Below are 23,654 nucleotides of genomic sequence, written 5' to 3'. Positions count from 1 at the left end.
TTGAAAGATCTGAATATGGATTTTCATTTGAATTTGAGCACCCACTTGGTAAAACAAGAAACTTCATCGTAATTGGAAATTTTGCAACTTTGAATTACATCAATGTCGGCCAACCATTTGGAATCATTTGACTCGATGGATTTTTTTTTCTTTTTTCTTTTTTTCTAATTTCGTTTCGTTTTTCATGTGGATGCACACAATTGAGTTGTTAGCAGCCCAGATTTTCAATGTGCTCATACTTTTCCAACATCATTTTCGTTTTGTGTTAAAAAAATATGCTTGTAAATTAGGCTTTGTTTCATAACTTTCAATGAACTACTTTTCTTGTTTGGAAATTTCTGGGAATCTTCCAATCTTAACAACTAGCGATGAAGAAAAGGTGTAGGCGCTGTTGCTGAAAGTGGCGCACGGCAAATAGTTGAACAGCACCGAGCAGATAACTAGCTTTTGGCACCACTCACATCGGCAGATTTCTCTGTACGTAGTTGACATATTTGTCTTTGGAAAACATTTCTGTGCATAACACGCCTTACAATGAGTTCATCATGCATCACTTAATCACAAGTCTCTCGTTTATCTTCTCTTAAAATTATACAACAAAATTCAACATCAAGATCGTAAAACTACTGTCAGAATTTGCCAATCAGGTCATTCACAATTCATTTGACTAAGACCCCTTACAAAGTGATTAAAAAAAACGGTTAAAATACAGCAAACCAAAAAAAAATTGTTCAAAATTGACGACGACTTTCAGTGGAAAGACAATAATTATAATCTACTGTGATTTTGTCATTAACAATTGAACGTAAAACTACTGTCAAAATTTGCAAATCAGGTCATTCACAATTCATTTGACTAAGACCCCTTGCAAAGTGATTAAAAAAAAAAACAGTTAAAATATAGCAAACCAAAAAAAAAATGTTCAAAACTGACGACGACTTTCAGTGGAAAGACAATAATTATAATCTACTGTGATTTTGTCATTAACAATTGAACGTAACTAGTTGACTATACCACTATCAGAAAACATTCACTAGACTAACCCAATCAAATAATAACGACTGATCCTAAATGCCTAAATGTACATCTCAAAAATAAGGCCTTTGCCTTTTTTTCTTCAGCAGTTTCACTGAAATGATCATCACGCATAGGAAAATGATTCCGAACATTGATTCACTCAAAATGTATGTGTGATGACCATGAACAAATGAATGGTAATCAAGGGCCAAAACCATGTGAGAACAATTTGACTGCAGCCACTCAAACCTGCACTATCTGACCCCACTCCCACTGTTGTTGTCGATGAGTTTGAATCGCTCCCACTCCCATTCTTCCCTGATGAGCTGCACCATTCATTTCACATTTATCACAGTGTAATTTTGAACCCTCACAGGAAATATGTCATTTGCAAGAAAATGGTTTTAATGACATAGCAACCTTAATACACTATTAATTCTGCAGATTCTGTGCATTTTCTTTCATTTCCTATTGTCCACATAACTCAGCGAGTCATTATCAATCACAGAAGTTTTAAGTTATATTGAATGCGAGGTTAGATTTAGTTAATACACTTTTCATATGTTTCTAAACAAAGACCCATTTTACACTCTGTTAATACAAATAACAGAATGCAAGTTTCACTAATTTCTAATATAAGACCTCTCCCAAGGCTAAAACCAAGCTGGGCAACCATTCATTACAAAAGCCAAGACTGATTAGAGAGCAGGGATTGCATGAACAACACACTTCTATTTTGTAAAGCAATGTGTTTCAGATAAGCATTTTTTCAAAGCTTTCAAATGGTCATAAAACGAAAGATAAAATGAACAATAATCTAAAACTATTAACAAAGCTCCTTCCTTCAGCAATAAGAAGCAAAATCCAGGGCAGTTCAATGGCAAGTTAAGCCATTTTTTTGTTCTATTTTGACACGAATAATTCAAAACATTCAAAAAAAAAAAAAAATTTGCAATTGACACAAAGCTCATGCAAGTTTTTCAAGACCATTTCTAGGATCTAGGTTTCTCCAACCCCACACAGAGCTCAAATAATAATAGCTACAAATTAAGCAAATAAAGCAGCAAAGAAACAATCTTTTATGTGCTTTCGAAGCCATTACCTTGAGGGGAATTTGCAGCTGCCACGACCTGAGAAGAAGTAATGCAGCAAAAAGGTTATCATAGATTTTGATAAAAGGAATCAAACATAACTCGATAAAGGGTATATGATTTTCAGATCCAATTAAATAAATGAAAAAAATACTCACTTGGGTTTAAAGAAGTGACAGCAGCGTTGTTACCAAAGGAGCAGCTGTCGTCAGTCATGCCATTCTTCAAGTAATAGTCATTGAAAGCATAAGAAGCCATTGTTTGAACATCATTCGGGTTATAACACGGCCCGCCTTGCTGGATCGGGCTGCAGTCAGCTCCCCCGGGCCCACATGCCCAGTCCAGCGCCCCCTGCAGCGCCGCATCGTCCGCGTTGTTCTTCGCCACGCACCACAGCTGCGTCGACACCGACACTCCCCCGCCGCGGCCGCCGTTGCCGTTCTGGGCCTCAACAACTAACGAAACCGCATGAAAAATGATCGACAGAAATAGAAACAAACTGAAGTTGGGCAAAGACATGTTTTTTCGTTTTGCCTTTTTTTCAATTTAAGAGAGAAAGAAAGAGACAGTGAGTGTGATTCTGTTCGAGGTTGTTATTTTAAAGAAAGAACTGAGAAGTGGATGGTGACCGTTGGATTTAATGGAGTTAATGGAGTTTTTGGTTTAATTGATGCAAAAGTGACCGTTGTGTTTTTTGAGAAGAGCAAGAGATCTGGATTTTTGAGTTGTTGCTGCTACTAGTTACTGTGAAAGGGTAGCAGAGGAAAGGCCACTAGTTCTAGTTGCTTCTTGTCGTTTTGTATCGCTTACTTATCTGGTTCCAACTTATATATATGATTCATTATTGGTCGTCTTGTCGGTTTTTATATTATTTTCAGGTATGAAAACAACGCATGTCTCTTGATTCCTCCATTTAATGCATCATTTGATCTAGACCGGGACCAATTGTAGCATCTTCATCTTATTACTATGTATAGTCGGAGAAAACTATAGTGCAACAGTGGTACCGTGTTATCATGTCACCATGTCCACTATAAGAGTTCTTATTATTTACGACATCACATATACAATACTCTTTGAAGAAATGTTGTAACAAGTAATATAGACATGTTTTATTTTTAAAAAGTTGTGAAAAAATCTTAAGTTTTGATTGACTGTAGCGTTAAAGTTAGAAACACATTTAAAAAATTAAACAAAGCTGAGACAAAAGAAGTTATTTATTACTAGCCGGCTCACACCAAACTCCATACACCCTCCGTTACTCCATTTTATATATTTTGCTTATTACAAAACCCACGCCAAAAGCTTATTATTATCATTTTTTTAACTCAAACAAAAAACCAACTCACCACACCAAAAGCTCACCGAAATCCAGAACGAGCACTCATCACAATCCTTTGTCTCATTTTCGATTCAGTTTAATTCATTTCTCAATTTCGAGAAAACACATGGTACTAAGATTCACTTCGTTATTATTTGAAATTTCTTGTAAATCTTCTCTCATTATCTTAGCTGCATATGTTAATTTCTTAATCTTTTAAGATTTTTTCTCAATTTCTTAAGATTTCAATTTATTTCAGCTTGGGTTTTGATTTTACCAAAGCAAAAATTGTCTTCAGCTTCCTATTCTGGTAATTTCCTAATCTCTATCTTCATATTTCAATTTATTTGATTTCAACGAGATTGTTCTAGTTGTTTAATTGTTGTAATTTGGTTAAATTACTATGTTTTTTTTTTGGAGATCTTTGATTAAATCGACTATGTTGAGATTTGAAACTTTTGATCTGACACTTCAATTGTTATTGTTGATTAATTCTTATACTTAGTTCTTTTTAAAGTGTGCCGTGTACTTGGTGAATTTGAGCTTAAGAAAAAACTTATAATATTGAATATTGTTGAATCAAATTCNTCTGATATATATATATATATATATATATATATATATATATATATATATATATATATATATATATATATATATATATATATATATATATATATATAGTTTCACCAGCAACCACTCTACTGTTCTTCTTCATATATAGCTCTTTATCTACACTTCTATTGCTTTTTTCACCTTCAGCTTTTTGTTTGCTGAAGTTTGCACAATGAATTATGAATATGATTACTGAAATATCTTTTAATGAGGCCTATAAATGTTGTTGTCGTAACTAATCTAATGCCCACCATTTATTTTTAATACGACTAACTAATGGATCATTTGATTGTTTATGTTGGGGTCTTGGCTGGTCTTGGCTTTCGGTACATCAAGCTAGGAAGTTTGTAGTTATTGCTACATATCAAATTGAAGAGAGAAGTAGAATCAATAAATGTGTATACATTGAAACTCCATACCATACTATGTCTTCTGAAAAAATAGGCATATCAATCCCACTATATTTATAGTACATAGCTACTTGTGTAACCTGTTTGACAATCTGCACCAAAACTACACCTTCAATACAAAAAGAGAATACATGGAAGCTAATATTCAGCTATAGATTGAGACACTGTTGGGAATTCCCTTTCTGGTCAGCCCACCTTCTCTAGAGCGTTCTAAGGTGTTAGGAAAAAGTAAGGTGTAAGGCACCTTCACAGGCCTAACTCTGTTCTTCCATCTTTTGTCATTATTCATTTGTATAATTTTGTTTTCGATTTCCAACAGTCTATTTCCAAATCTAATAAGGGAGACTAATTACGGCCTATCATATCCTTCACGTAGGATCCAGAAAATTGTGGGTGGGTTCTAAAGAGTCATTATAACATTCTTTGACACTTAGTTCAATTTGTAAGCAAAGGGTTAGTGCAATCAAGGCAAGTCGCTTTTATTATTGTGGTGGTTTGTTGTTTGCCCCCCTAACAGAGTAACCATTAAAATATCTTAACAACTGCAATTATAGATACAAGATCCTTTTTTGACACCATGATCCACTTGACAATTCATCTAGGATGTAAAGCTCAACAGTAGATTAATAATAGTTTTTTCATATATTTTTAGGATCAAATTGACATAGTAACTTGATAAAAATTTCTCAAGACATTCGACTAGTAAGTTAATATTTTACTATTAGCTTTGAATTATATAATATTTAAACCAAGTATTTTGCTTACGTGAATTGTTCTTTCTTTATGATATTTTCAGGATCACAATGAGACAAGCCACAAGAGGAAATGTTCTGTAGACACTTCACATGCGAAAGTAAGTGGTGATTTTTATGAGTTTTATAAATGCTATCCATCATTTATTGTCGATCCTCAAAACTTTGTTTAAAACTAAAATGAATAGATTTTTGAGTTGTTTCTAATAAAGAACCATTCTCTTTATGGAAAAAATGATTAGCATTTTGAGCTTGGGAAAAACAGTTTGAATTTCTTCTTATTATTTGTTTGTCTCTAATCAAATTTTTTATTTGTTATTAGAGAAAGCTGAAACATGTGGAAGCACTTTTCACAAATATTGAAAATGCCCGTTGTAGATTGCTAGATTGGATGGGAACAAAAAAAGTTGTAGGAGAAGGAACAATTGCATCAAGAGATCCACTAGCCAAAGTACATCATATATGTCTTGGACCAGATTGTTGGAAAGTTTGGGTGACAATTGCACTGGTTGAAGATACTCCCTTATATCATGCTACATCTGAGTTTCATGTTCTTAGTGATGCAATTGGAAGCACAATTGCTTGGCCAAAAAACTACATCTTGTTGGAGTAGGCTTATAGTTTCTAATTTTCTTCATACATATACTTGAATCTTACAAGTCAGGGGAAAAAAAAACATTAACCTGGGCAAGAGTTTCAGTTTACACTTTGAGTATTATATTTAGTGTAGAGATTTAACAATCTTCAACTAAACTTTTGTTGTATGGATGCCAATTTCAAATGATTTTATGGAGATTATTTTCAGTTGATTGAACTGTTATCAATTTTGCAAATTGAATGGTAGTAGATTTCCATATTTATTTACTAATTTTTGCAGCAACTTACTCATATAGCAAATGGCCTAAAAAACAACATTTTAGTAATGTTGTTACTATTATTTTATGCTGCGTTTCTTACCGCAGTTGAAAAAGTCTACAAAAGTTTGATGTTATTTACTGCATCCTTCGTTAGGACATTTTTATAAATGTTGTAATTGTGTTTTTGCAACATTTTTGAATGGTGGTAAAAGATAATATTTCTTGTAGTGGTCGTTGGATCCCAATGAATCTATCCATTCAAGTAGATCCAACGGCTGAATGCAACGGTGGCACGGTACCACCATTGCACTGTAGCCGGAGCCTATATAATATATACATTCAGGTAGAAGTATTTAGAAGTATTTGATAAACACTAACTGCTATAATTTTTAAATTATGTTGATATAATTTTTCATTTATATAATGAAAATTTTATTATATCTTTAATAATTTTATCAAAATTATTATTTAAAAATTATATTTACTATATATCATTAATTTTTGTTTGATAATTACAGTTTTTTTTTTCACAGCAACTGTAGTTTAAAAGTTATAACACCTTAATTCCAAACAAGACTTAATAGGAATTGAGCCATGAAAGCGACAACCCTCGTTGGAAGCTTGACACGTGCACAGACACGCGTGACCAGCCCCCTCCTCAACAATATTTGTTTTCTACGACTCAAATTTAAATATAGGTACAATAGATTATGTGCTAAATGATGTTACATTATCGTTTATTGACGAGGTACATGTCCATTGTGAGGTGAATGATGATTAATTATTGATATTTGAGCTGCAAGAAGCAGTTTTACATTCTATAGTATCAAAGGATGATGCGGAATTCGCTATCAGCAGTGTGAATATTCCCCCTCAATTCACCATCCTTTCATAAAGAGTAGAGCTTTTCATCATGAATTATGTGCATGAAGTGAGGTTCCATAATTTCTTTTAAACCATAATGGGTCTAGGCCTAGGATAGGACCCATTGAGAACATCGTCAAGAACATACAGCAATAGCAGCGAAAATGGGTAAAGCATGCAGGCCACCAAACACATCCAAAGTGGGAATGTGGTGCGGAAACTTGCGATCAGCCCCATCAAAATGCAAACCAGTAGAATTACCGACACTTCTGCTGAAAAGTTCCATGTCAAATGGCGAAAGTAAACAAGACTCAGGAAGACTGACAGTGAAAGAATGTTACTCATGGTCACCGATCCATATATCTGCAATTGCGTACCAAACTCATACAAGTTATTAGGCACCGATACCATCATGGTAATTCAGTAAGCAATCTGAGATTGACAAGTCATGCGAAGAAGATACAAACCGCAGAGTATGTTAACGATGAAGTTCTTGACCTCTTTCGGCTGGCAAATATTAGAGCTGACACTGCCTCACTGGATGTAGCAAAAGGCAGAATGATGAAGGCGACAAACAAAGAAGGAATGTTCGAAGCAGTTGAAAAGTTGTCGACGGCATCCACTAGAGGATCAGAGCACACAGCAGCGACAATGGTTCCCATAAGCAGAATCGACACTGCTTTGGAGGCCATCCATTTGGGATTTTCAATAAGCTCCGCAACTTCATCGTTCTTGTCCCCCAGTAGGTCATACTCTGTCCTTGCTCGCTGCATTTCAACAATTCATTAGATGTGATCATTCGTTGTTAAAATTCAGAACCCAGACTGGAGGTTAGCAACAAACCTCTTGAAAATCATTTATAAGTCTTGGTGTCCAGGAGCCATCGTCTTGTCTTTGTATGGCAGAGTGCTTAAGCCTATTTAGCCATCTTGAGATTCCTACGACAAATTCATGCTCATCGATACATGAATCTTTTGATGTATCAAAGTCTTCCATTACTTTTTCAATAGCATCATCAATGTTCGTATCGACATCTTCAAATTGGATTCCGATAACCAGGGCTCTCAGCTCTTTCGCTGACAGGCATCCATCGGCATTCTCATCAATAATGTTAAATAACCTGTCAATAAAGTGGTGGAAAAGTGCAGTGAGAATCAGCAAGACTATTATTTTGTAAAATGATGCACAGTTATAAATTCGTTGAAGTTAAGCATGGCCAACTTTTGTATGACATCTATATTAGGCTCCCCATCATCTGTAAAGAGTCTTCCCAATGCATGCATTTTGACCAGTTTCAATATTCCTGATATTAACTGCTTCTGCTTTGCGTATTCAATTCTTCTCTTTTGGATCCACGGCTGGAATACCTGCAGGAATATCCAAAGGTAATGTTCTGCAGGCCTAGCTTGGTCGTGGAAGAAAATACATAGTTCAGCTGTTGGTAAATAAGATTTTGACGACCATTCATAATTATAGCTTTAGCTACCTGATAAATGCTGTAAGCAATCACTAGTGAAATGGAGACAATCAGTGAAATGAGGACTGTTACGCGACTAATAGAAGTTGTGTTGAGGACTTGTGGTAGCTGGACTATTATGAATGGAACAACAGATAAAACCATTATCCTTGCAGCATAGCAGGTCCAAACATCAGTGCTCACCCCAGATCCTGCATGCATAAGAAAACATGCATTATGTCATTAACTGAACTGAAAGTAACTACATCAGAAACTCATTAATGACACAAATGCCGTCATAGGAATTAAGTTACCAGTGAAACTGAATCTTTTTGTATCTTTTAAATCTACTGCAGTGGTACCCTCGATGTCACACTTGCCGACTAAGAGACAGGAACCCCATAATACTGTAAGAAGCATGACAGTTGATCCAGCTAACAAGCCCATTCCAACGGATACCTGATTTTGAGCTGTTTCTTTACTCCCAGATAGCCCGGATGCTATTGGATAATCAGAGAGTAAGAAGAAATAAGAAAATAAAAAATTAATGACAGGGCTACATAACTTGCAATTGAAGGAATCAGAGGACTCACTACAACATGAAAAGACAGAGTAGTGCTATGTATATTGTTACTGCCCGACAGAATTTTCATTTTCTACCCAAAGAACCCTATTTCTATATGTACCTCAGAATCAATTTTTACAATCATAATTTTATATTAGAAGCTAATCACTTATCAATCGTCCAACAAACTCAAAGAAGGTGATTTTTTTATGAATTGCGCTCAATGAAAGCAACTTGAAAATGGAAATGTAGTTGTCTGAAACCTTTAAGATTGTACTTGTTGAGGAAATTATAAAAAAAAAAAAAAAAAAAACCGACTCAGTCTCCAAGAAATCCTGATTATTGGATAATCTACAAACTAATGAACAAAGTTCTTGGTCTTGCTCACACGACAAGCAGCAATTCGACCTTGATTTGTAATATAAAATGTGACTTTTTTTTTATAATTAAATTTTTGACAAAGTTCTTTTGGGTATTGGAATATTTTAGTACTATTTATTTCAACTTAAAGACAAGTTCCAAACGTAGAAGCAAGAGAAAAACGATGCAGGCTACTGAACCGGAAAGAAAACTTGTGCTGTAAGCAATTGTCTAATTGATTTTGGAAACGAACCAAAACTGTTAGAAAATTCATTGGCTAAACATATTAATTAAGCAATCAGGATTGAGCATTGGAGAGGGAGAGACAATGGTTAACGAAGCTCACCGAGGATGATTGCTGCATCAGGAACAGAGCTCAATACGGGCAAGAATAAGCCACCGATAATGCCAGGACCAATAATTTGCAACAAAATCTCACTTCCATTCGACAACAACTTAGCAGCCAAGAGCATCAAGTAACCGTACACAGCAATAAGAAAAACGTTGCCAAGCAAACTGGTGGTGCATGGCAAGAACCCATAAGTTTGCTCACACATATCAGATGGCGATATCAAATACTTGTTATTCAATTGGGTTGAAGCCGGTTCCCGAACGTCGTGGGTTCCATCAGAGATGACTACAGTTGATAAGTTGGTGATAGGTCGAGCTCGAGTATGTGCAGGGCCGGATAGCGCAAGAAAAAAGAAGGGCAACAGAAGAAATGCAGGCTTCTTTCCCATGTTTATATTGCTGGCTTAATTTTTTTATTAAGTTTTGCAGCCTAGATTTACATATATAGCTGTATGGCCTTTACACCGATGGTTCGTATCTATCATACTTGAGGCTGAAAGTTTTGCATATATAGTGAAAGAGAGGAGGAGTTAGATAAAATTATAAAAAGAGTAATGAAAGAAGAACCAATTTGAAATAAAATAACAGAGGATGAAGTTAACAAGTCTTTTTCTTTTACTTTTTATTTATTTATTTATTTTTTATCATGCAGGTGTTTAACAAGTAACAACAATTATACAGTAAAGATCTGGTTTCACGCAAGCATCGTCAGCATAATATTCTCATCAATTTAATTGAGTATAGAAGACTATAAGACAAGTGCAACAAGCAAGCTGATCCAGTAAGGGGAAAAAAAAAATTGTTATATATACTGATACAATTGGATTAGATTAGATTGAATTATATATAGTGCTGACTTATGTTTGGTACCCTATCGGATTGGATTATGTTAAATTCAATTTACATGAAATTAAATAGTATTTACATTAATATTTGAATTTAAATATCAACAATTTATAGATATTCAACAAGAAACATTATAATCAATTAAAAATAAAACTAATAAGAGATATATATATTTATATATATTCAATTAGTTATTGGGTAGTCATAATTATAATAAAGAAATATAAATTATTTAAGTTATAGGTTATTTCAAATGAGATATATCATTTCATTAAATAAAATTATTCAAATAATAAATAAATTAATAACTTTTAAGTAAATCATGAATAAAAAATAAATTACTTAATTAAAAACAATAAATAAATAAATAATTTTTAAGATATAAATAAAATGGTTTAATAAATTATGGAACATATTATAAATGGAAAAATATTTTTTTGACATTATCTAGTCCTAAGTAAACCCACATAAAAATTAGGATTAGCAATCACATAAATTTAGGATTAAAATTTTAATTTAGTTCACCAATCCAATCCAAGTGAGCATGCTAAACATAGTATTAATATTTTGTCCCAATAATTAGTTCAATTTTACACTTAATCCTACCTCCCAAACATAACCTTATAGTTTAAAACCTTGGCAAATTAACTTTTCAAAATTAATTTTCACATTATGCGATTTCCCCTAATTCCTTGGCAATTATATAATATACAATGAAGATTCCTCCTAGGCCAATTCATTTTCTTTTTTAAATTTTTTGTCACTCATTTTGAATTTATTTATATGGGGAATTAATTAATTTTTCTCGTACTGCACTCATGCCGTGCACGCGTGAAGAAAATCCGAGTCTAGTCAAACTTTTTTGACGTGGCAGCAGTTGAGAGGCTGGTTGGTCTGAGAGGAAGACGAAACGAAAGCAAGAGTCGAGACCTTTTGCTTTTTACCTTGTTTCACAGTTTCAGTCAGCTTCCAGCCTATGACAAAACGACCACGCTTTGCGTCAACTTCATCGCTTTCTCTCTAGCAATGGCTACTGAATCCTCGGAAGATCAAAATCCAAACACTCCCTCACTGAACCCTAACATGAACCAGAACGAAGAGCCGCCACAAGATCTCCCCCAACCGCCGCCATCACCGCCGAAGCAACAAGTGCAAGAAACCCCAACAGCGCCCGAAACCCTAAACCTAGAAATCCCAGATTCCCAAGATTCAAACCCGAAACAGCAAGAACAAGTCAAAGAAGATTTCTATACGGAGATGTTTTCTCCCCCTCGCCACGTGCCCAGTGCCTTCTGCAATTCATTTTCACCGTCGAAGCAACAAGTGCAAGAAACCCCAACAGCGCCCGAAACCCTAACCCTAGAAATCCCAAATTCCCAAAATTCAAACCCGAAACAGCAAGAGCAAGTCGAAGAAGATTTCTATACAGAGATGTTTTCTCCCCCTCGCCACGTGCCCAGTGCCTTCAGTGTCACCTACACTCGCCGCGGCGCGAACCGCAAGCAGCTGAAAAGGCGCGCTTTGGTGGAGAAGAAGTCTTCGAAAAAGCTCAAAGCACTCAAACAAACCCTAAAGCCCGTTCCTTTTTCATCCTTAAAAAATACCCTTGATTTATCCCGCCACGAATCACTGTTAAAACGGCTAGGGTTATGGGATTTCGTGCATCTGGAGTTTGATACGAACATACGCACGGATCTCATCGCCCAACTGATCGCAACGTACAACTCAAACTCGCGTTGCAGCTATGTTAACGGTGTGAGAATTGGTGTGAACCGTGCGGATTTGGCTCGTGCGTTGAATTTGCCTTCAAATTCGACTTCGAAAAAAGATAAGGGTAATGTCAATGTGAATGTTTCTGATGGGTCAGCAGAGACGACGGACTTGGAGGAGTCGATGGCTTTTGTACATGAGATAGTGTCAAATTGGATGCTTTTGCACGATGACATGTCGATTCTGCCTGATGAGGTGATGAGAGTGCTAAAATATATCAAAGAAAAGAGCTTTGAGAAAGTTGATTGGCCTACTTTGATTTGGAATATGATGGAGAAAGAATTGTTGGCTGGTCCAGAATTGAGGAATTGTTATTATGCGTCACATATGCAGTGTCTGATAAAGTCGCAAAAAAAGGAACTTTTGTTGAGCGAAGAGGTAAAAGAGGAGGTGGGAGAGGATGGTGATGGAGATGTGAAAATGTGTGATGGGCTTGAAGATATTAAAGGAAGTGACTTGGAGGAGCATAAGATTGAGTTGAGTCTTGGACAGGACAATGCTGTTGAACTGAAAGCAAGTGTTGAGAATAATTTGAATGAAAATGCTGGGAAAGAGGAAAAAGAGTTTGTTGGGGAGGGGGATGTAGTTGGTGTTGAAGGAAATAGAAATGAACAGCTCTTATTATTTGATGAGAAAAAAATTGGATTTGAGGGGGACAAAAAGGAAGAAGAAGAAAATGGCCAGTGGTTCTCTGATGATAAAAAAAAGGTGGGTGAAAATGAGCTTCTTTTGAGGAGGTGTACGGTTGAAGGAGTTGAGGAAATGGACCGAGAGGAGGAGGAAAAGAAGGGCATGGACTGTGATGAGGTGGAAAAGAAACAAGAGGTTGGAGAAGGAGAGGAAGAGGGAGGAGACCAAGAAGACGAGGAAGAGGAGATGGAGGAGGAGGAGCAGCAAGAGGAAGGAGGATTTAGTCCTCCTATGAGAGGTGAGACTTTAGAGATGGTAACCTCAGCTAATCTTATTCAAGGAATGGAAGCAGTGCAAGCTCCAACATATAGATCTGATGTGCACATTTGTGATGATGATTTACCAGCAGATTTTCTTTCGTCTAGGGTTGGTACTCATACAATTCCAGGTGGTTCATCATCACATTTTGTTAATGGGATTAAGAGAGAGATTCTTCATGATAATGACTTGTCTCATCACTCTATTAATGGCGGTAATAAGCGGATGAGGATTTCATGGGATAATAAGTCATCATCAGAGTTTTATATGTATATGGAGCAAATGCAACATCTGATGGAAAAGACTAGGATGCTTTATGAGGCAAAAGAACAAGCTTGTGAGGAATCAAATGTGAATCAACAGTTTTTTCTTAATGAATTGCAGAAGCGGGAGGGCATTATTGAACAGTTGCAAAAGGCTAGGTATGAGGTGGAACAGAAAAGACAAGAGGAAGTTTATAGGCTTGAGCGTGAGCTCTTTTTGATGGGAAATATACTTGAGGGATACAGGAAGGCATTGAAGGAGAATCGCAAGGAATTTGATGAATATAGAGCACGCTGTCCGCTGCCTGATGAGCCACTCTACAAGGATGTTCCTGGCGGTGAAGGTTTAGTTTTGAGTGTTATGGAACTGGAAAAGCAGCGGTTGAAGCAAGAAGAAGAAGAGAGAATGAACCGTCTTCTGATTGAAAACAAACTTAAGGACATTGAAGGCGGGTGGATTGCTAAATTTGAAGCACATAAAGATAGGGTTCAGCAGATGTGTAACCGTTTGCTTGATCTTGAAAATGAAGTGAAATCTCTTAAGGAGTTGCTTGCAAAGCGAAAAGGCTCTGAAACTTTGGAATGTGCCCCAAATGAGTTATCTGTACCGTAAGTTTATGCTCTTCTGTTATTATTATGTTAATCAGGAAAATGTTCTTTTTTATCTGCATTTTGATACAGATTTATGTATCTAGACCTGTAGTAAGTGTTGATATGTTAAGGCAGTGACAAAGACCGTGTTAGCAGACTGAAGTTGTTATTGTGTGTAGTCTAATTGTGGTTGCAACGAAGTGGATATTTTATCTGTGGCTTTTGCTGATAATTTGTTACGTGCTGATATATATGAGATATGCTACCTGCTCGTGCCCTGCTCCTAGCTCGTATGTTTTATTCGATAATATTTCTAAAAAATTTTGACACTGGTCAGTTGAACTAAATTCACATAACTTGAAACAATAAAATGGACTAGTAGTGTGGATAATGACTGATTTCCAAATGTTTTCCAATTTTTATTATTTAGCTGGACAAAATCTTACCTTAACCAAGTTGACTTGGGTATATCCTCTACATGAAATTATTGAACCTAAAACTGTTTTCTTCTATCTTGTATTAAAATGTTACCCATATTGTGTTTCCTCCCTGCTTTTCTGGCCTGCTGCATTCATTAATCCAATATGAAGTATAGTACATCATGCAGGAGGCTGTAACATAGTTTCAATGTTACAAATTGAACCATATAAATTGGATTTGAAGAAAACCAGTTGAAGATTTGAAAGTTAGCTATGGCATAGCTAGCAAGCTTGAAATGTCAGAATGTCCTTCAAAATGATTGATAGCTGCCCTGTAAGTTGCTGTTGTTGATAAAATATAGACGGAGAAAACTCTTACTTTTGTGTTGTCGAATTTCTGCAACCTTTTGTTCTGTGTGTTTGTTAGGTGGTGACTGAGATATTGTTGTTTCACACATGGTTATCTCTTTGATAAATGTTTTTTTTTTCAATTACAAATATATGTGGGCCACTTCCCCGGATAATGCCTGAAACAGTATTGGCTAGTGAACAATTTTCAATTGTAAAAATTTTTCTGGTAACTTGTGTTAAATAGTTCAGATATGATTGATTCTAATTTAATTTACCTCAGTGCATGTTTGCATTATATGTTTCATCCACGGTTCTCTGTTCTGAGAGTTCCACTGCATCAGTTTCACAAAATACAAGATTGTCTCTCTGCTATTTTCAAAATGTCGTCTCCTCCGAACATGAACAGGAAAGCTGGGCTTGCGTGGAAGGCTACTGCAGATTGCAGTTGAGGTGATGAAATGAAGAGAGAATAGTGGTGGATGGAAACTATGTTTTCCTCTGTAGTAATAATTCAACATCTTTTCAGCCCAACACTCAGAGCAGAGCACCAGTGCCTTGATAGAATATGCATGTTAGGTTAACGTTTTAGTCATTTGTTGATAATTTGTTTATTGATTTGAAGTCGTAATCTTTCATCTACTAGATACTCACATACTCATAAGACATACATTACCATTTCTGCATTCACTGCAGCTCCGAGCTGTGCTTAGTGACTGCTGAACTTTTCGCTGTCCAGTCATCTTTTGAGCGCGGAGAAGGGTGTATTGTACAAATACGCTGTGGAATGCGCAAGCGCAGCTGGTGAGAAATTGCGAAGCAATTACCAGCGCTGCTCCAGCGGCTATATATATGCTGTAAGCAACGTTGATCAGTCTGACTTGGTCAAAACCTGCGTGGAAGATCGATGCGATCGAACAAAGCTGACGTAATTAGCAAAATAATAAATAATCTTCTTCAACAAAGACCTTCATTTGCTTGGTAGAGTGATCTATGCATTTATTTTTTTAATTAACTACTGAACTTGGATGAAATAAAAATTAATAAAAAACACTGGTTCTCTAAGTACAAGACTTTGAATTAGTCTTTAGTTCAGTCTTTCCAATTCCAACGATCAGGACCTTAAGTATGTGGGCCATTTTGTTCAGCTATGACTGCAAGGAAGGCATTGGCATTGGCATTGGCATTGAAATTATTAAATATTTATTTATTTAATTTTAGCCAGGAGCAGAGCACCCTTAATCTCCAATCTTCACCACACATGAATTTCCTAACTTCCATAATTTCAACGTATAGAAGTACCAACAGCCCGGCTGGTTGCAACTCCACTGGTTGTGAATGTATTTTTTGCGTCTACACACTCTGGAATTCTAGTAATAACAAGGGTTAAGTGTATTAAAATTTTTAAAAAACAATGATATTTTATTCAAGAATACAAGAAAATGATGACACCCAGTACTTATATATATATATATATATGAAACAAACTTAAAATATTCATATAAGTGAGGAAGAATTTATATATGGGTTATCATTAGGCTAACTATTATTAAAAAACAGTCAAACCTTGCCTCATAAAGTAAACCAAAAGAATTGTTTTTTTTTCTTTTTTTCTTTTTTATTTGTGGCGACCTAATTTGAGACTTGTTTGATAGCATTTTCCAAAATAAATTTCATGAGAATAAAGGCAATGGCAGTATGTTACAACATTTTGTTACTTGGAAAACGAAGAGTTTTTGTGTTGTTCCTCAAATCTAGTTTTCTTGAATATTTTTTCCTCCCCAGTTTATCGAAAAAAGAGTTTCCTTCTCCAAATCTATTTTCATGAATCAAATAAGCAGTATAAATTATTATTATTAGAGTCGGACTATCAGCACTCCTACAAGATCTTATTGAAATCTCTTTTGAAATTATATCCCATTCAATGCCACAAGTATCCTTTTTTTCTCCTAAATGAACACTCTTTTCATTTATCAAATTTTCAGTTTCTAATAATTTTCTCACTCTTTATCATTAATATTTGTATTCCTCTCTTCAAACTTTCTTTATTATTGAATTTCTAAAGAAAAAATCTAAAAGAAAACGTAAGTAGAACATTATACCTAAAAAGTAATAAATATTTTATGGGTCTAATACAATTCTATCCTACCTATAAATTTTGGATTCAGTAATTGGTTTGAAAATCCTTAAAAAATTATTTGCAATGGAATAAATTTTTATTTAATTTATTTTTTTTCACTGTGTTGTATCTTAATTAAGTTGTTATATTTATTACAAGAATTTTGTTTTGGCTTAGAGGATTACTTATTAAATTCAGATTATTTTAATGACAATAAAAAATTATATTGTGCAAGGAAAATAAAATTGAAGAGAGAAAGAAAATGTAAATGGCTTAAATCTATCTATATTTGTTCTTAAATGTAATTGTAATATATCAGGAGTTTTATAAGATTAATGAAGGGGTGCTAATAGTCTAACTATTATTATGATTATTATGATGATGATGATGATGATGATTATTATTATTATTATTATTATTATTATTATTATTATTATATATTTCTAAGAAGCATAAAAAGATAAAAATACAAACACTATTATATCCTTGCTTGACTAAAAAAGTATAAGTAGAGTACTGTTATCATATACAGTCAATTAGGTATGTATGTTACGCTACTATGTAGTGTGCAATAAAGAAATAATTTAGTTGACTCATACGAAATTACCAACCGTCCTTCCGGTGTCTTATTAAAACTGAAAATGAAAATCATGTTGAGGATTTGAAGTCATTCTTTCTTTTTCGTTTATGTAGTGTATAAATAATTATAGACTAGTCCTTTTCTCGCCAAAAACGGTGGAGGCTCAGCTAATTGATATATATTTCTACAGTCCTTTCAAAATTAAATACGACAATTAATCCGCTCCAAATTAAGAAGATGGACAAAAATTTTTCTGCTTTCCATTTTCTCTCGCTCTTTTTGATCGTCCTTCTCATAATTTCATCAAACGGAATATTTTCGAATGCGGATGATTATGATGAGCACCAACGTAAAGAGTTCAGTTTAGGTGGTGGCTCAGTAGATGACTACTCTCGCGTTGGCAAAGAAGAAAAAGTTGCCATGAATATGGCCAAGGAACATCTTTTTGCTCGCGACATCGGTCACCGGCCAATTCTTCCTGTCCAGAGCTCTCATGGAGATTCTACTCAGGCGGCTTCTTCTGGTGAGAGCTAGTTTATGTAACATAAATACCATAATTCTAAGACGGCATCGAATTATGGACATAGCGCAAATCCGCACATCACAACTTGCTTACGTCCCCTAACAAACATATATACCAAAAAAGTTTTCCAATCCCGAAATCCGGATTTTATTAAAGTTGAGGACGTGTTTTATAACGTTGTAAAACATTGAAAATGAAGTTTACAATGTTAAAAGCATGTCTCAAATTTTAATAAATTTTGGAATTCACAACGTCAGAGACGAAAAACATATTCATCTTTATGGGCGAATGAGCACACGCCAAGCTTAATTTCATTGGAGTGTTGTGCGATGCACAACTCTGCCTGTTCCAATGAGAGCTTGATACACGTGTAATTGCACACACACGAGCACCTAATCACACTCCTCTCTCTCTCTCTTTATATATTATATATATATATATAATGTTTCAATCTAAAATTTTAAAGTACGGAAAATAATTTAAGCATTTTAAGTATTAAACCTCACAGTTTTAAAGGTTTCTTAGATTTTTTTCGCACTTTAAGATTCCAGATCAGAAAACTACTAAACATACTTAATTGATCTAGGATTCATAACTTTATAAAAATTCAAAAAAATTATTATACCATATGATGTAACATTTAATGATAAATATTAAAAGTTAAATTAGTATTTAATGATAGTTATTTGTCTACTATTGAATTTTTAATGATCAAGATTTTTGCAATATTTTAAGTGAAAATTTTAATTTACAATATCATAATTTTACAAATAAATGTAATTTTTCTCTGATACAAACATTTTATTTTATAAATTGTGGACTCACACGTTTGCAACTCACGAGGCCCTTTATGTTAAGAGCACTTTAAAAGTCAATCCGCATTTCCGCACTTTATAAAATGTTGACTTCTACACCTTAAAATGATTAAATATATGCAAGATGGTGATGACTGACACAAGAAGATTGGCCAGGGGAACGATGGAGTGCTGCTCGTAGAGTCTTGGCAGAAGCTGAAACTCCGGCAGAAAAACGTCTAAAAATAGCAGTTCCTGGAGGGAATTCACATCCGGAGTTTGTGAATGTGACATCTGGTCCTGATGGTAAGCTAATAAATGTTACTGGGTTTTCCATTCAGGTATTCAATGCTGCAGTTCAGGAATTATCAGACCCGTTTCCGCGGTTTGATTTTCATTTATTTGAAGGCAGCTATAATTCTCTGGTCGAGCAACTCGCTGAAAAGGTACTGATTTCTTGACTACATATGTATCCAGATGAGATAATTCTTTCTCTTTGATTCTCTTTTTTTTTAGCATGATGGTTGACTTAGTAACCTGCCTTCTCGTAGAAATTTAACGCAGTAGTAGGAGACACAGCTATAATAGCTAATCGCAGCAAATTTGCTGTATTTTCACAACCCTATGCGGAGCCAGGTGTCCAGATGGTTGTATATGTCAAGCCTAGGATTGCAGAGGGAGCTTGGCTGTTCAAGAAACCATTCAGCACTTGGATGTGGGCCGCAACAGGAGCCATTGTTTTGTATAACGGCTTTGTTGTGTGGTTAATTGAAAGGAAACACCATCCTGAATTCACCCGTGGCACTAAATTGAACCAAGTTGGCTCAGTGATTTCATTATCCTTCACAACTTTGTTCTCACAACATGGTACTATTTGTATGGACCATTTCACTCCAATTTAATCAATCCATGAGTTTGCGCATGTGTTTGCGGAAGATAACTTTCTTCTTTTCTGTATTTATACGTAGGAGCAAAATTGCATAGCAATTTGTCGCGGATGACAATGATAGTGTGGCTATTCGTGGCATTAATTATAACCTCCAGTTATACCGCTAGTCTAACATCTTTACTTGCCCATCGACGACTTATTCCGATACCTGATGTTGAGACATTAAAGCGGAATGGGGAGAAAGTGGGGTGTGATGGAAACTCCTTTGTGTTGCAGTATCTGGTCACCGTCTTACATTTCGACCCAAAAAACATTGAGCCAATATTTTCAGAAAATCGTTATCGTCAAGCTCTTACGAGTGGAGAAATTGCTGCTGCTTTTCTTGAGGCTCCATATGTTAAATTATTTTTAGCAAAAAATTGTAAAAATTTCACTACAGGACCAACGTACTCTGTTGGGGGCTTTGGATTTGTAAGTAACCTCTCTAAAGATCCTCCTTTTTTATCAAGTTTTTATTATTTTATTTGTTGAGGAGATCAGGATTGCAGATTGCTTCAAATAGTCATATGTTTTATGTTTCAGGCTTTTCCGAAAGATTCTCCCTATCTGCCTGACTTCTCCCAAGCAATTCTTCAATTATCCGAAGAGGGTAAATTGCGAGAATTGGAGGAATCTATGCTCTCCCCCTACAACTGCTCAGCTAAGGAAAATAATGAAGACCTTGACAGTCTCGGACTACGTAGCTTCCAGGGTCTCTTTTTCATTACCGTGGCAACATCAACAATCGCTTTATTTTTCTTCATTTGCCGCAACGTTCACCGGAAGCTTTGGTGTTGTTGGCCACCTGTCGTTCAACCAAAACCACCCAACAATCATGTAGATGATATCAACTTGCACAAAGCCCATGCAGATGAACAGTCGTCACCTAGCCAGTCCCGTACACATGAACATTGGCTATCTGCTTGGGAAATGGAAAATCGTGGCCTATGGCCCTGATTGTGAGTACAGTTGTGTACGCCAAAGTGCGCTAGCTTGTGTATGGAAACTTAAGTGTAGTGACAAGGTTATGAATAATAAAAATTAAAAATGTAGAATGAAAAATGTTTTAGAAGCATAATGATGATTCATGTATACGTCACAGTTTTATCAACCTCACAGTTTCTAACTGTTATGCTTCTGTACTTAGCTTTGAAATACATGAACTAAATGTTTGGTAATACTCACACATTTTAATTGACAGCTAATGTTGATTAACTACCAATCTATTAACCACCAATCTGCTTGTAAATGACAACTAGTGATTCAATTTTTAAATCCAAGAAATATTGCTAGGTAAATAAAGAAAACCAATTATGTCAAATTGGAAAATTATCATCTTGAATCCTTTATAACCTAATTAAGATGATGAGATCTTCAACTTTTGGAAATGATCCAATAATCCTCCATCGTCTTCAAGATCCCAAAGTTCCAAGCATCTGTAATGTAGTGAAAGTTTAATGTTCTAAACTTCTAATGTTTTGTTGATTCTCGATAATATAAAAATAAAGGAACGATCTAAATTTACGTTGATTTGATAGAATACCGTGAATATAGAGGTTAAAACTCATTGATTCTGTAGAATAAAAGAATTAACTAAACTTAAAAATTCACACAGAGCTTTAAAAATTGAATAATATACTATTATTATTGAACTCAAATTTGCCTTCAAAGGCTATGGGAGATGGCTATTTATACAAGTAGCAATTATTCTAAACCATAAAGAAAAAGGAAAACAAATTCCCAACTTGTAGACAATAAGGAAATGAATTCAGATATGATAAGGAATCCTAATTTGCATTGTTCGGCATCTGCTAAACACACTATTACACCCAAGTTAGCATTTCGTTTATGAAATGCTCCGAATGAGCATTATATTCTTGCTCCTTTGAAGATCCCATTTAGCAACTTTCCTAAGTTCGATGTCAATGAATGAGAGAACTCCCCCTTTTCTATATCTGGACCATAAAACAGATTTTGGAAAATGGATCGTACTGCATGAAAGGGCAAATAACTCAGTAGGTAAACAGAACAACTTAGTTACTCAAAATAGTAGACTTTGAACCACTCTTGCGTTAAGTCTTTTCTGATCCCAAGTGCACGTAGTGGTTTATCATAAGCCGTGTTTTTATAATGTTTTACTTATAAACATAACAAATGAACAGCCGGCGCAGGAAGATGGGAAGATGACGAATTTTAAATATATGATAATGATTTTATTAGTTGACTAGTGAAAAAATAGTTTAGTTGACTACCAAATCTGGTTTGTTATTTAAATTGAAAGCAAACTCAGATTTTGGTATTAATTAATTTGATGCCCTAAATAGACGAGGGAGGCATCCAAAATTCCATAAAGAGAGGAAGTTGCAAAAGACGGGATAATCAATTGACGTTTTTTTTTCAAGTCACTTATAAAACCAAGCAAATTATATTTTTTGGGAGTGAATTTGAGTTTGAAGATCAACCATCCAGCATGAATTTTTATTTTTTTGGGAGTGAATTGTTTCAAATTATAGTTTTTACCCTTAATTAAAGAATTATAGTTTTTAATTATAAAGTGAATAAAAAATAAATAAACTATTTATTTTATTATTAACAATAATTATTAATATTCTTAATTATGTAAATCACAAATTTTTTATTAATTTTAATTTTAATTATGTAAATTAAAAATTATTGATAAGAGCATCACAAATTAAACATTGTTATCAATAATATAGTACAAAATTAATATTTTCTTAGAATAAATTATTTTTTGTTATTAATTATTAATATTAATAAATATAATACTATTAAAATTAAATAATTATAATAATAATTATATTTAAAGAAAATATGATATTATTATTTTTAAATAAATGTAATATTACTTTTTTAAATAAATATAATTAAATATTATATTTAATTATATTTAATAAGCATATAAACACTGAAGTGTGAGGATGTAACTTCAGTAAGTAAACAAACCTTAAATGCAGTTAAAACTAGGGTTGACAAAACCTGGATCCGGATGTAAGTTTCTAAATCCGGATCCGTAAAAATTAAAATTCAATAATTTAATATAATTTAAAAATTCAGTAATTTACCTAATAATATCAAATAAAATCTAATCATAATTCAACAATTAATAATTCAACATGAATAACATACAATAATCTCATAAATCTACAAATAAAATAAAATATTTATTTTTTTATTTCATTTTTAATATTTATGTTTAATTTAATTTTAATTTTAAATAAAATTCAATAATTTACCTAATCATATCAAATAAAATTCAATCATAATCCAAAATTAATAATTCAACATGAATAAGATACAACAAAATCATAAATCCACAAATAAATTTTAATTTTTAATATATATTTTTAATTAAAATTTTAATTGAAAATAAAATTCAATAATTTACCTAATAATATCAAATAAAATTCAATCATAATCCAACAACTAATAAGTCAACATGAATAATATACAACAACATCATAAATCCACAAATAAAATTTATTTTTTTAATTTTTCATGTAATTTTTAATATATATTTTTAATTTAATTTTTAATATAAAATAAAATTTATCCGGATCCGGATCTAGAACCGTCCTGATCCTGATTCAGGATCCTAAATTTTCATATCCGGATCCACATCCGTATCCGGATGTATTTGACATCCCTAGTTAAAACTCTTGTCAAGAAGCATCTTGCAAGCGTGATTGTGGGCTTGGGAACATGGCAAGAAGCTGAACCAGCAGCCAGCCTTGGAAACAAATCTCAGGTCCCGATTCTTTCTCTGGCAAATGAAGTTCCATCCTGGGCCTTTCCGCATTGGCCTTTTCTGGTTAATGCAGCTCGCAACCAATTTGCTCAAATGAAAG

The 23,654-nt window shown here is 34.2% G+C and overlaps 4 protein-coding genes and 1 long non-coding RNA gene across 5 annotated transcripts; 3 read left to right on the top strand and 2 right to left on the bottom strand.

Moving 5' to 3' along the window:
* Nucleotides 1-939: 939 nt before the first annotated feature.
* LOC102616067 (PLASMODESMATA CALLOSE-BINDING PROTEIN 5) lies at nt 940-2,910 on the bottom strand. The gene is made up of 3 exons (XM_006468986.4): nt 2,267-2,910; nt 2,120-2,147; nt 940-1,343 (listed from the first exon to the last, which is right to left on the bottom strand). The coding sequence occupies exons 1-3, from the start codon at nt 2,625-2,627 to the stop codon at nt 1,178-1,180; spliced, it is 555 nt and encodes a 184-aa protein (XP_006469049.2). The 5' UTR covers nt 2,628-2,910; the 3' UTR covers nt 940-1,177.
* Nucleotides 2,911-3,354: 444 nt separating this feature from the next.
* Nucleotides 3,355-6,020, top strand: LOC102620184 (uncharacterized). Its single transcript, XR_008052428.1, has 4 exons — nt 3,355-3,559; nt 3,689-3,739; nt 5,251-5,307; nt 5,529-6,020. It is a non-coding gene; the product is annotated as an uncharacterized LOC102620184 (long non-coding RNA).
* Nucleotides 6,021-6,720: 700 nt separating this feature from the next.
* Nucleotides 6,721-10,205, bottom strand: LOC102616350 (sodium/calcium exchanger NCL1-like). The gene is made up of 7 exons (XM_006468987.4): nt 9,655-10,205; nt 8,698-8,883; nt 8,414-8,595; nt 8,149-8,294; nt 7,771-8,047; nt 7,395-7,694; nt 6,721-7,290 (listed from the first exon to the last, which is right to left on the bottom strand). The coding sequence occupies exons 1-7, from the start codon at nt 10,046-10,048 to the stop codon at nt 7,015-7,017; spliced, it is 1,761 nt and encodes a 586-aa protein (XP_006469050.2). The 5' UTR covers nt 10,049-10,205; the 3' UTR covers nt 6,721-7,014.
* Nucleotides 10,206-11,437: 1,232 nt separating this feature from the next.
* Nucleotides 11,438-14,309, top strand: LOC102616640 (uncharacterized). The gene has a single exon (XM_015527298.3). It carries the CDS (start codon nt 11,532-11,534, stop codon nt 14,097-14,099), a length of 2,568 nt encoding a protein of 855 aa, XP_015382784.2. The 5' UTR covers nt 11,438-11,531; the 3' UTR covers nt 14,100-14,309.
* Nucleotides 14,310-17,780: 3,471 nt separating this feature from the next.
* LOC102618096 (glutamate receptor 3.3-like) lies at nt 17,781-20,817 on the top strand. Its single transcript, XM_052434868.1, has 6 exons — nt 17,781-18,066; nt 19,038-19,166; nt 19,269-19,306; nt 19,412-19,727; nt 19,829-20,220; nt 20,332-20,817. Exons 1-6 carry the CDS (start codon nt 17,781-17,783, stop codon nt 20,743-20,745), a joined length of 1,575 nt encoding a protein of 524 aa, XP_052290828.1. The 3' UTR covers nt 20,746-20,817.
* The last annotated feature ends 2,837 nt before the right edge of the window (nt 20,818-23,654 follow it).

Source organism: Citrus sinensis, chromosome 2 (genome assembly GCF_022201045.2).
Source record: "Citrus sinensis cultivar Valencia sweet orange chromosome 2, DVS_A1.0, whole genome shotgun sequence".
Lineage (NCBI taxonomy): Eukaryota > Viridiplantae > Streptophyta > Magnoliopsida > Sapindales > Rutaceae > Citrus > Citrus sinensis.
Note: the sequence above shows the minus strand (reverse complement) of the source record. Positions and strands in the feature narration are given on the sequence as shown.

Coding starts and splice junctions, on each gene's coding strand:
- LOC102618096 (XM_052434868.1), top strand. CDS start 17,781: ATGGACAAAAATTTTTCTGCTTTCCATTTTCTCTCGCTCTTTTTGATC. Junction 19,728..19,828: donor AACTTTGTTCTCACAACATG/GTACTATTTGTA, acceptor ATTTATACGTAG/GAGCAAAATTGCATAGCAAT. Junction 20,221..20,331: donor CTGTTGGGGGCTTTGGATTT/GTAAGTAACCTC, acceptor TTTATGTTTCAG/GCTTTTCCGAAAGATTCTCC.
- LOC102616067 (XM_006468986.4), bottom strand. CDS start 2,627: ATGTCTTTGCCCAACTTCAGTTTGTTTCTATTTCTGTCGATCATTTTT. Junction 2,148..2,266: donor TGTCACTTCTTTAAACCCAA/GTGAGTATTTTT, acceptor ACTTCTTCTCAG/GTCGTGGCAGCTGCAAATTC. Junction 1,344..2,119: donor AGCTGCAAATTCCCCTCAAG/GTAATGGCTTCG, acceptor TGAATGGTGCAG/CTCATCAGGGAAGAATGGGA.
- LOC102616640 (XM_015527298.3), top strand. CDS start 11,532: ATGGCTACTGAATCCTCGGAAGATCAAAATCCAAACACTCCCTCACTG.
- LOC102616350 (XM_006468987.4), bottom strand. CDS start 10,048: ATGGGAAAGAAGCCTGCATTTCTTCTGTTGCCCTTCTTTTTTCTTGCG. Junction 8,295..8,413: donor TTGCTTACAGCATTTATCAG/GTAGCTAAAGCT, acceptor ATATTCCTGCAG/GTATTCCAGCCGTGGATCCA. Junction 7,695..7,770: donor TTATAAATGATTTTCAAGAG/GTTTGTTGCTAA, acceptor GTTGAAATGCAG/CGAGCAAGGACAGAGTATGA.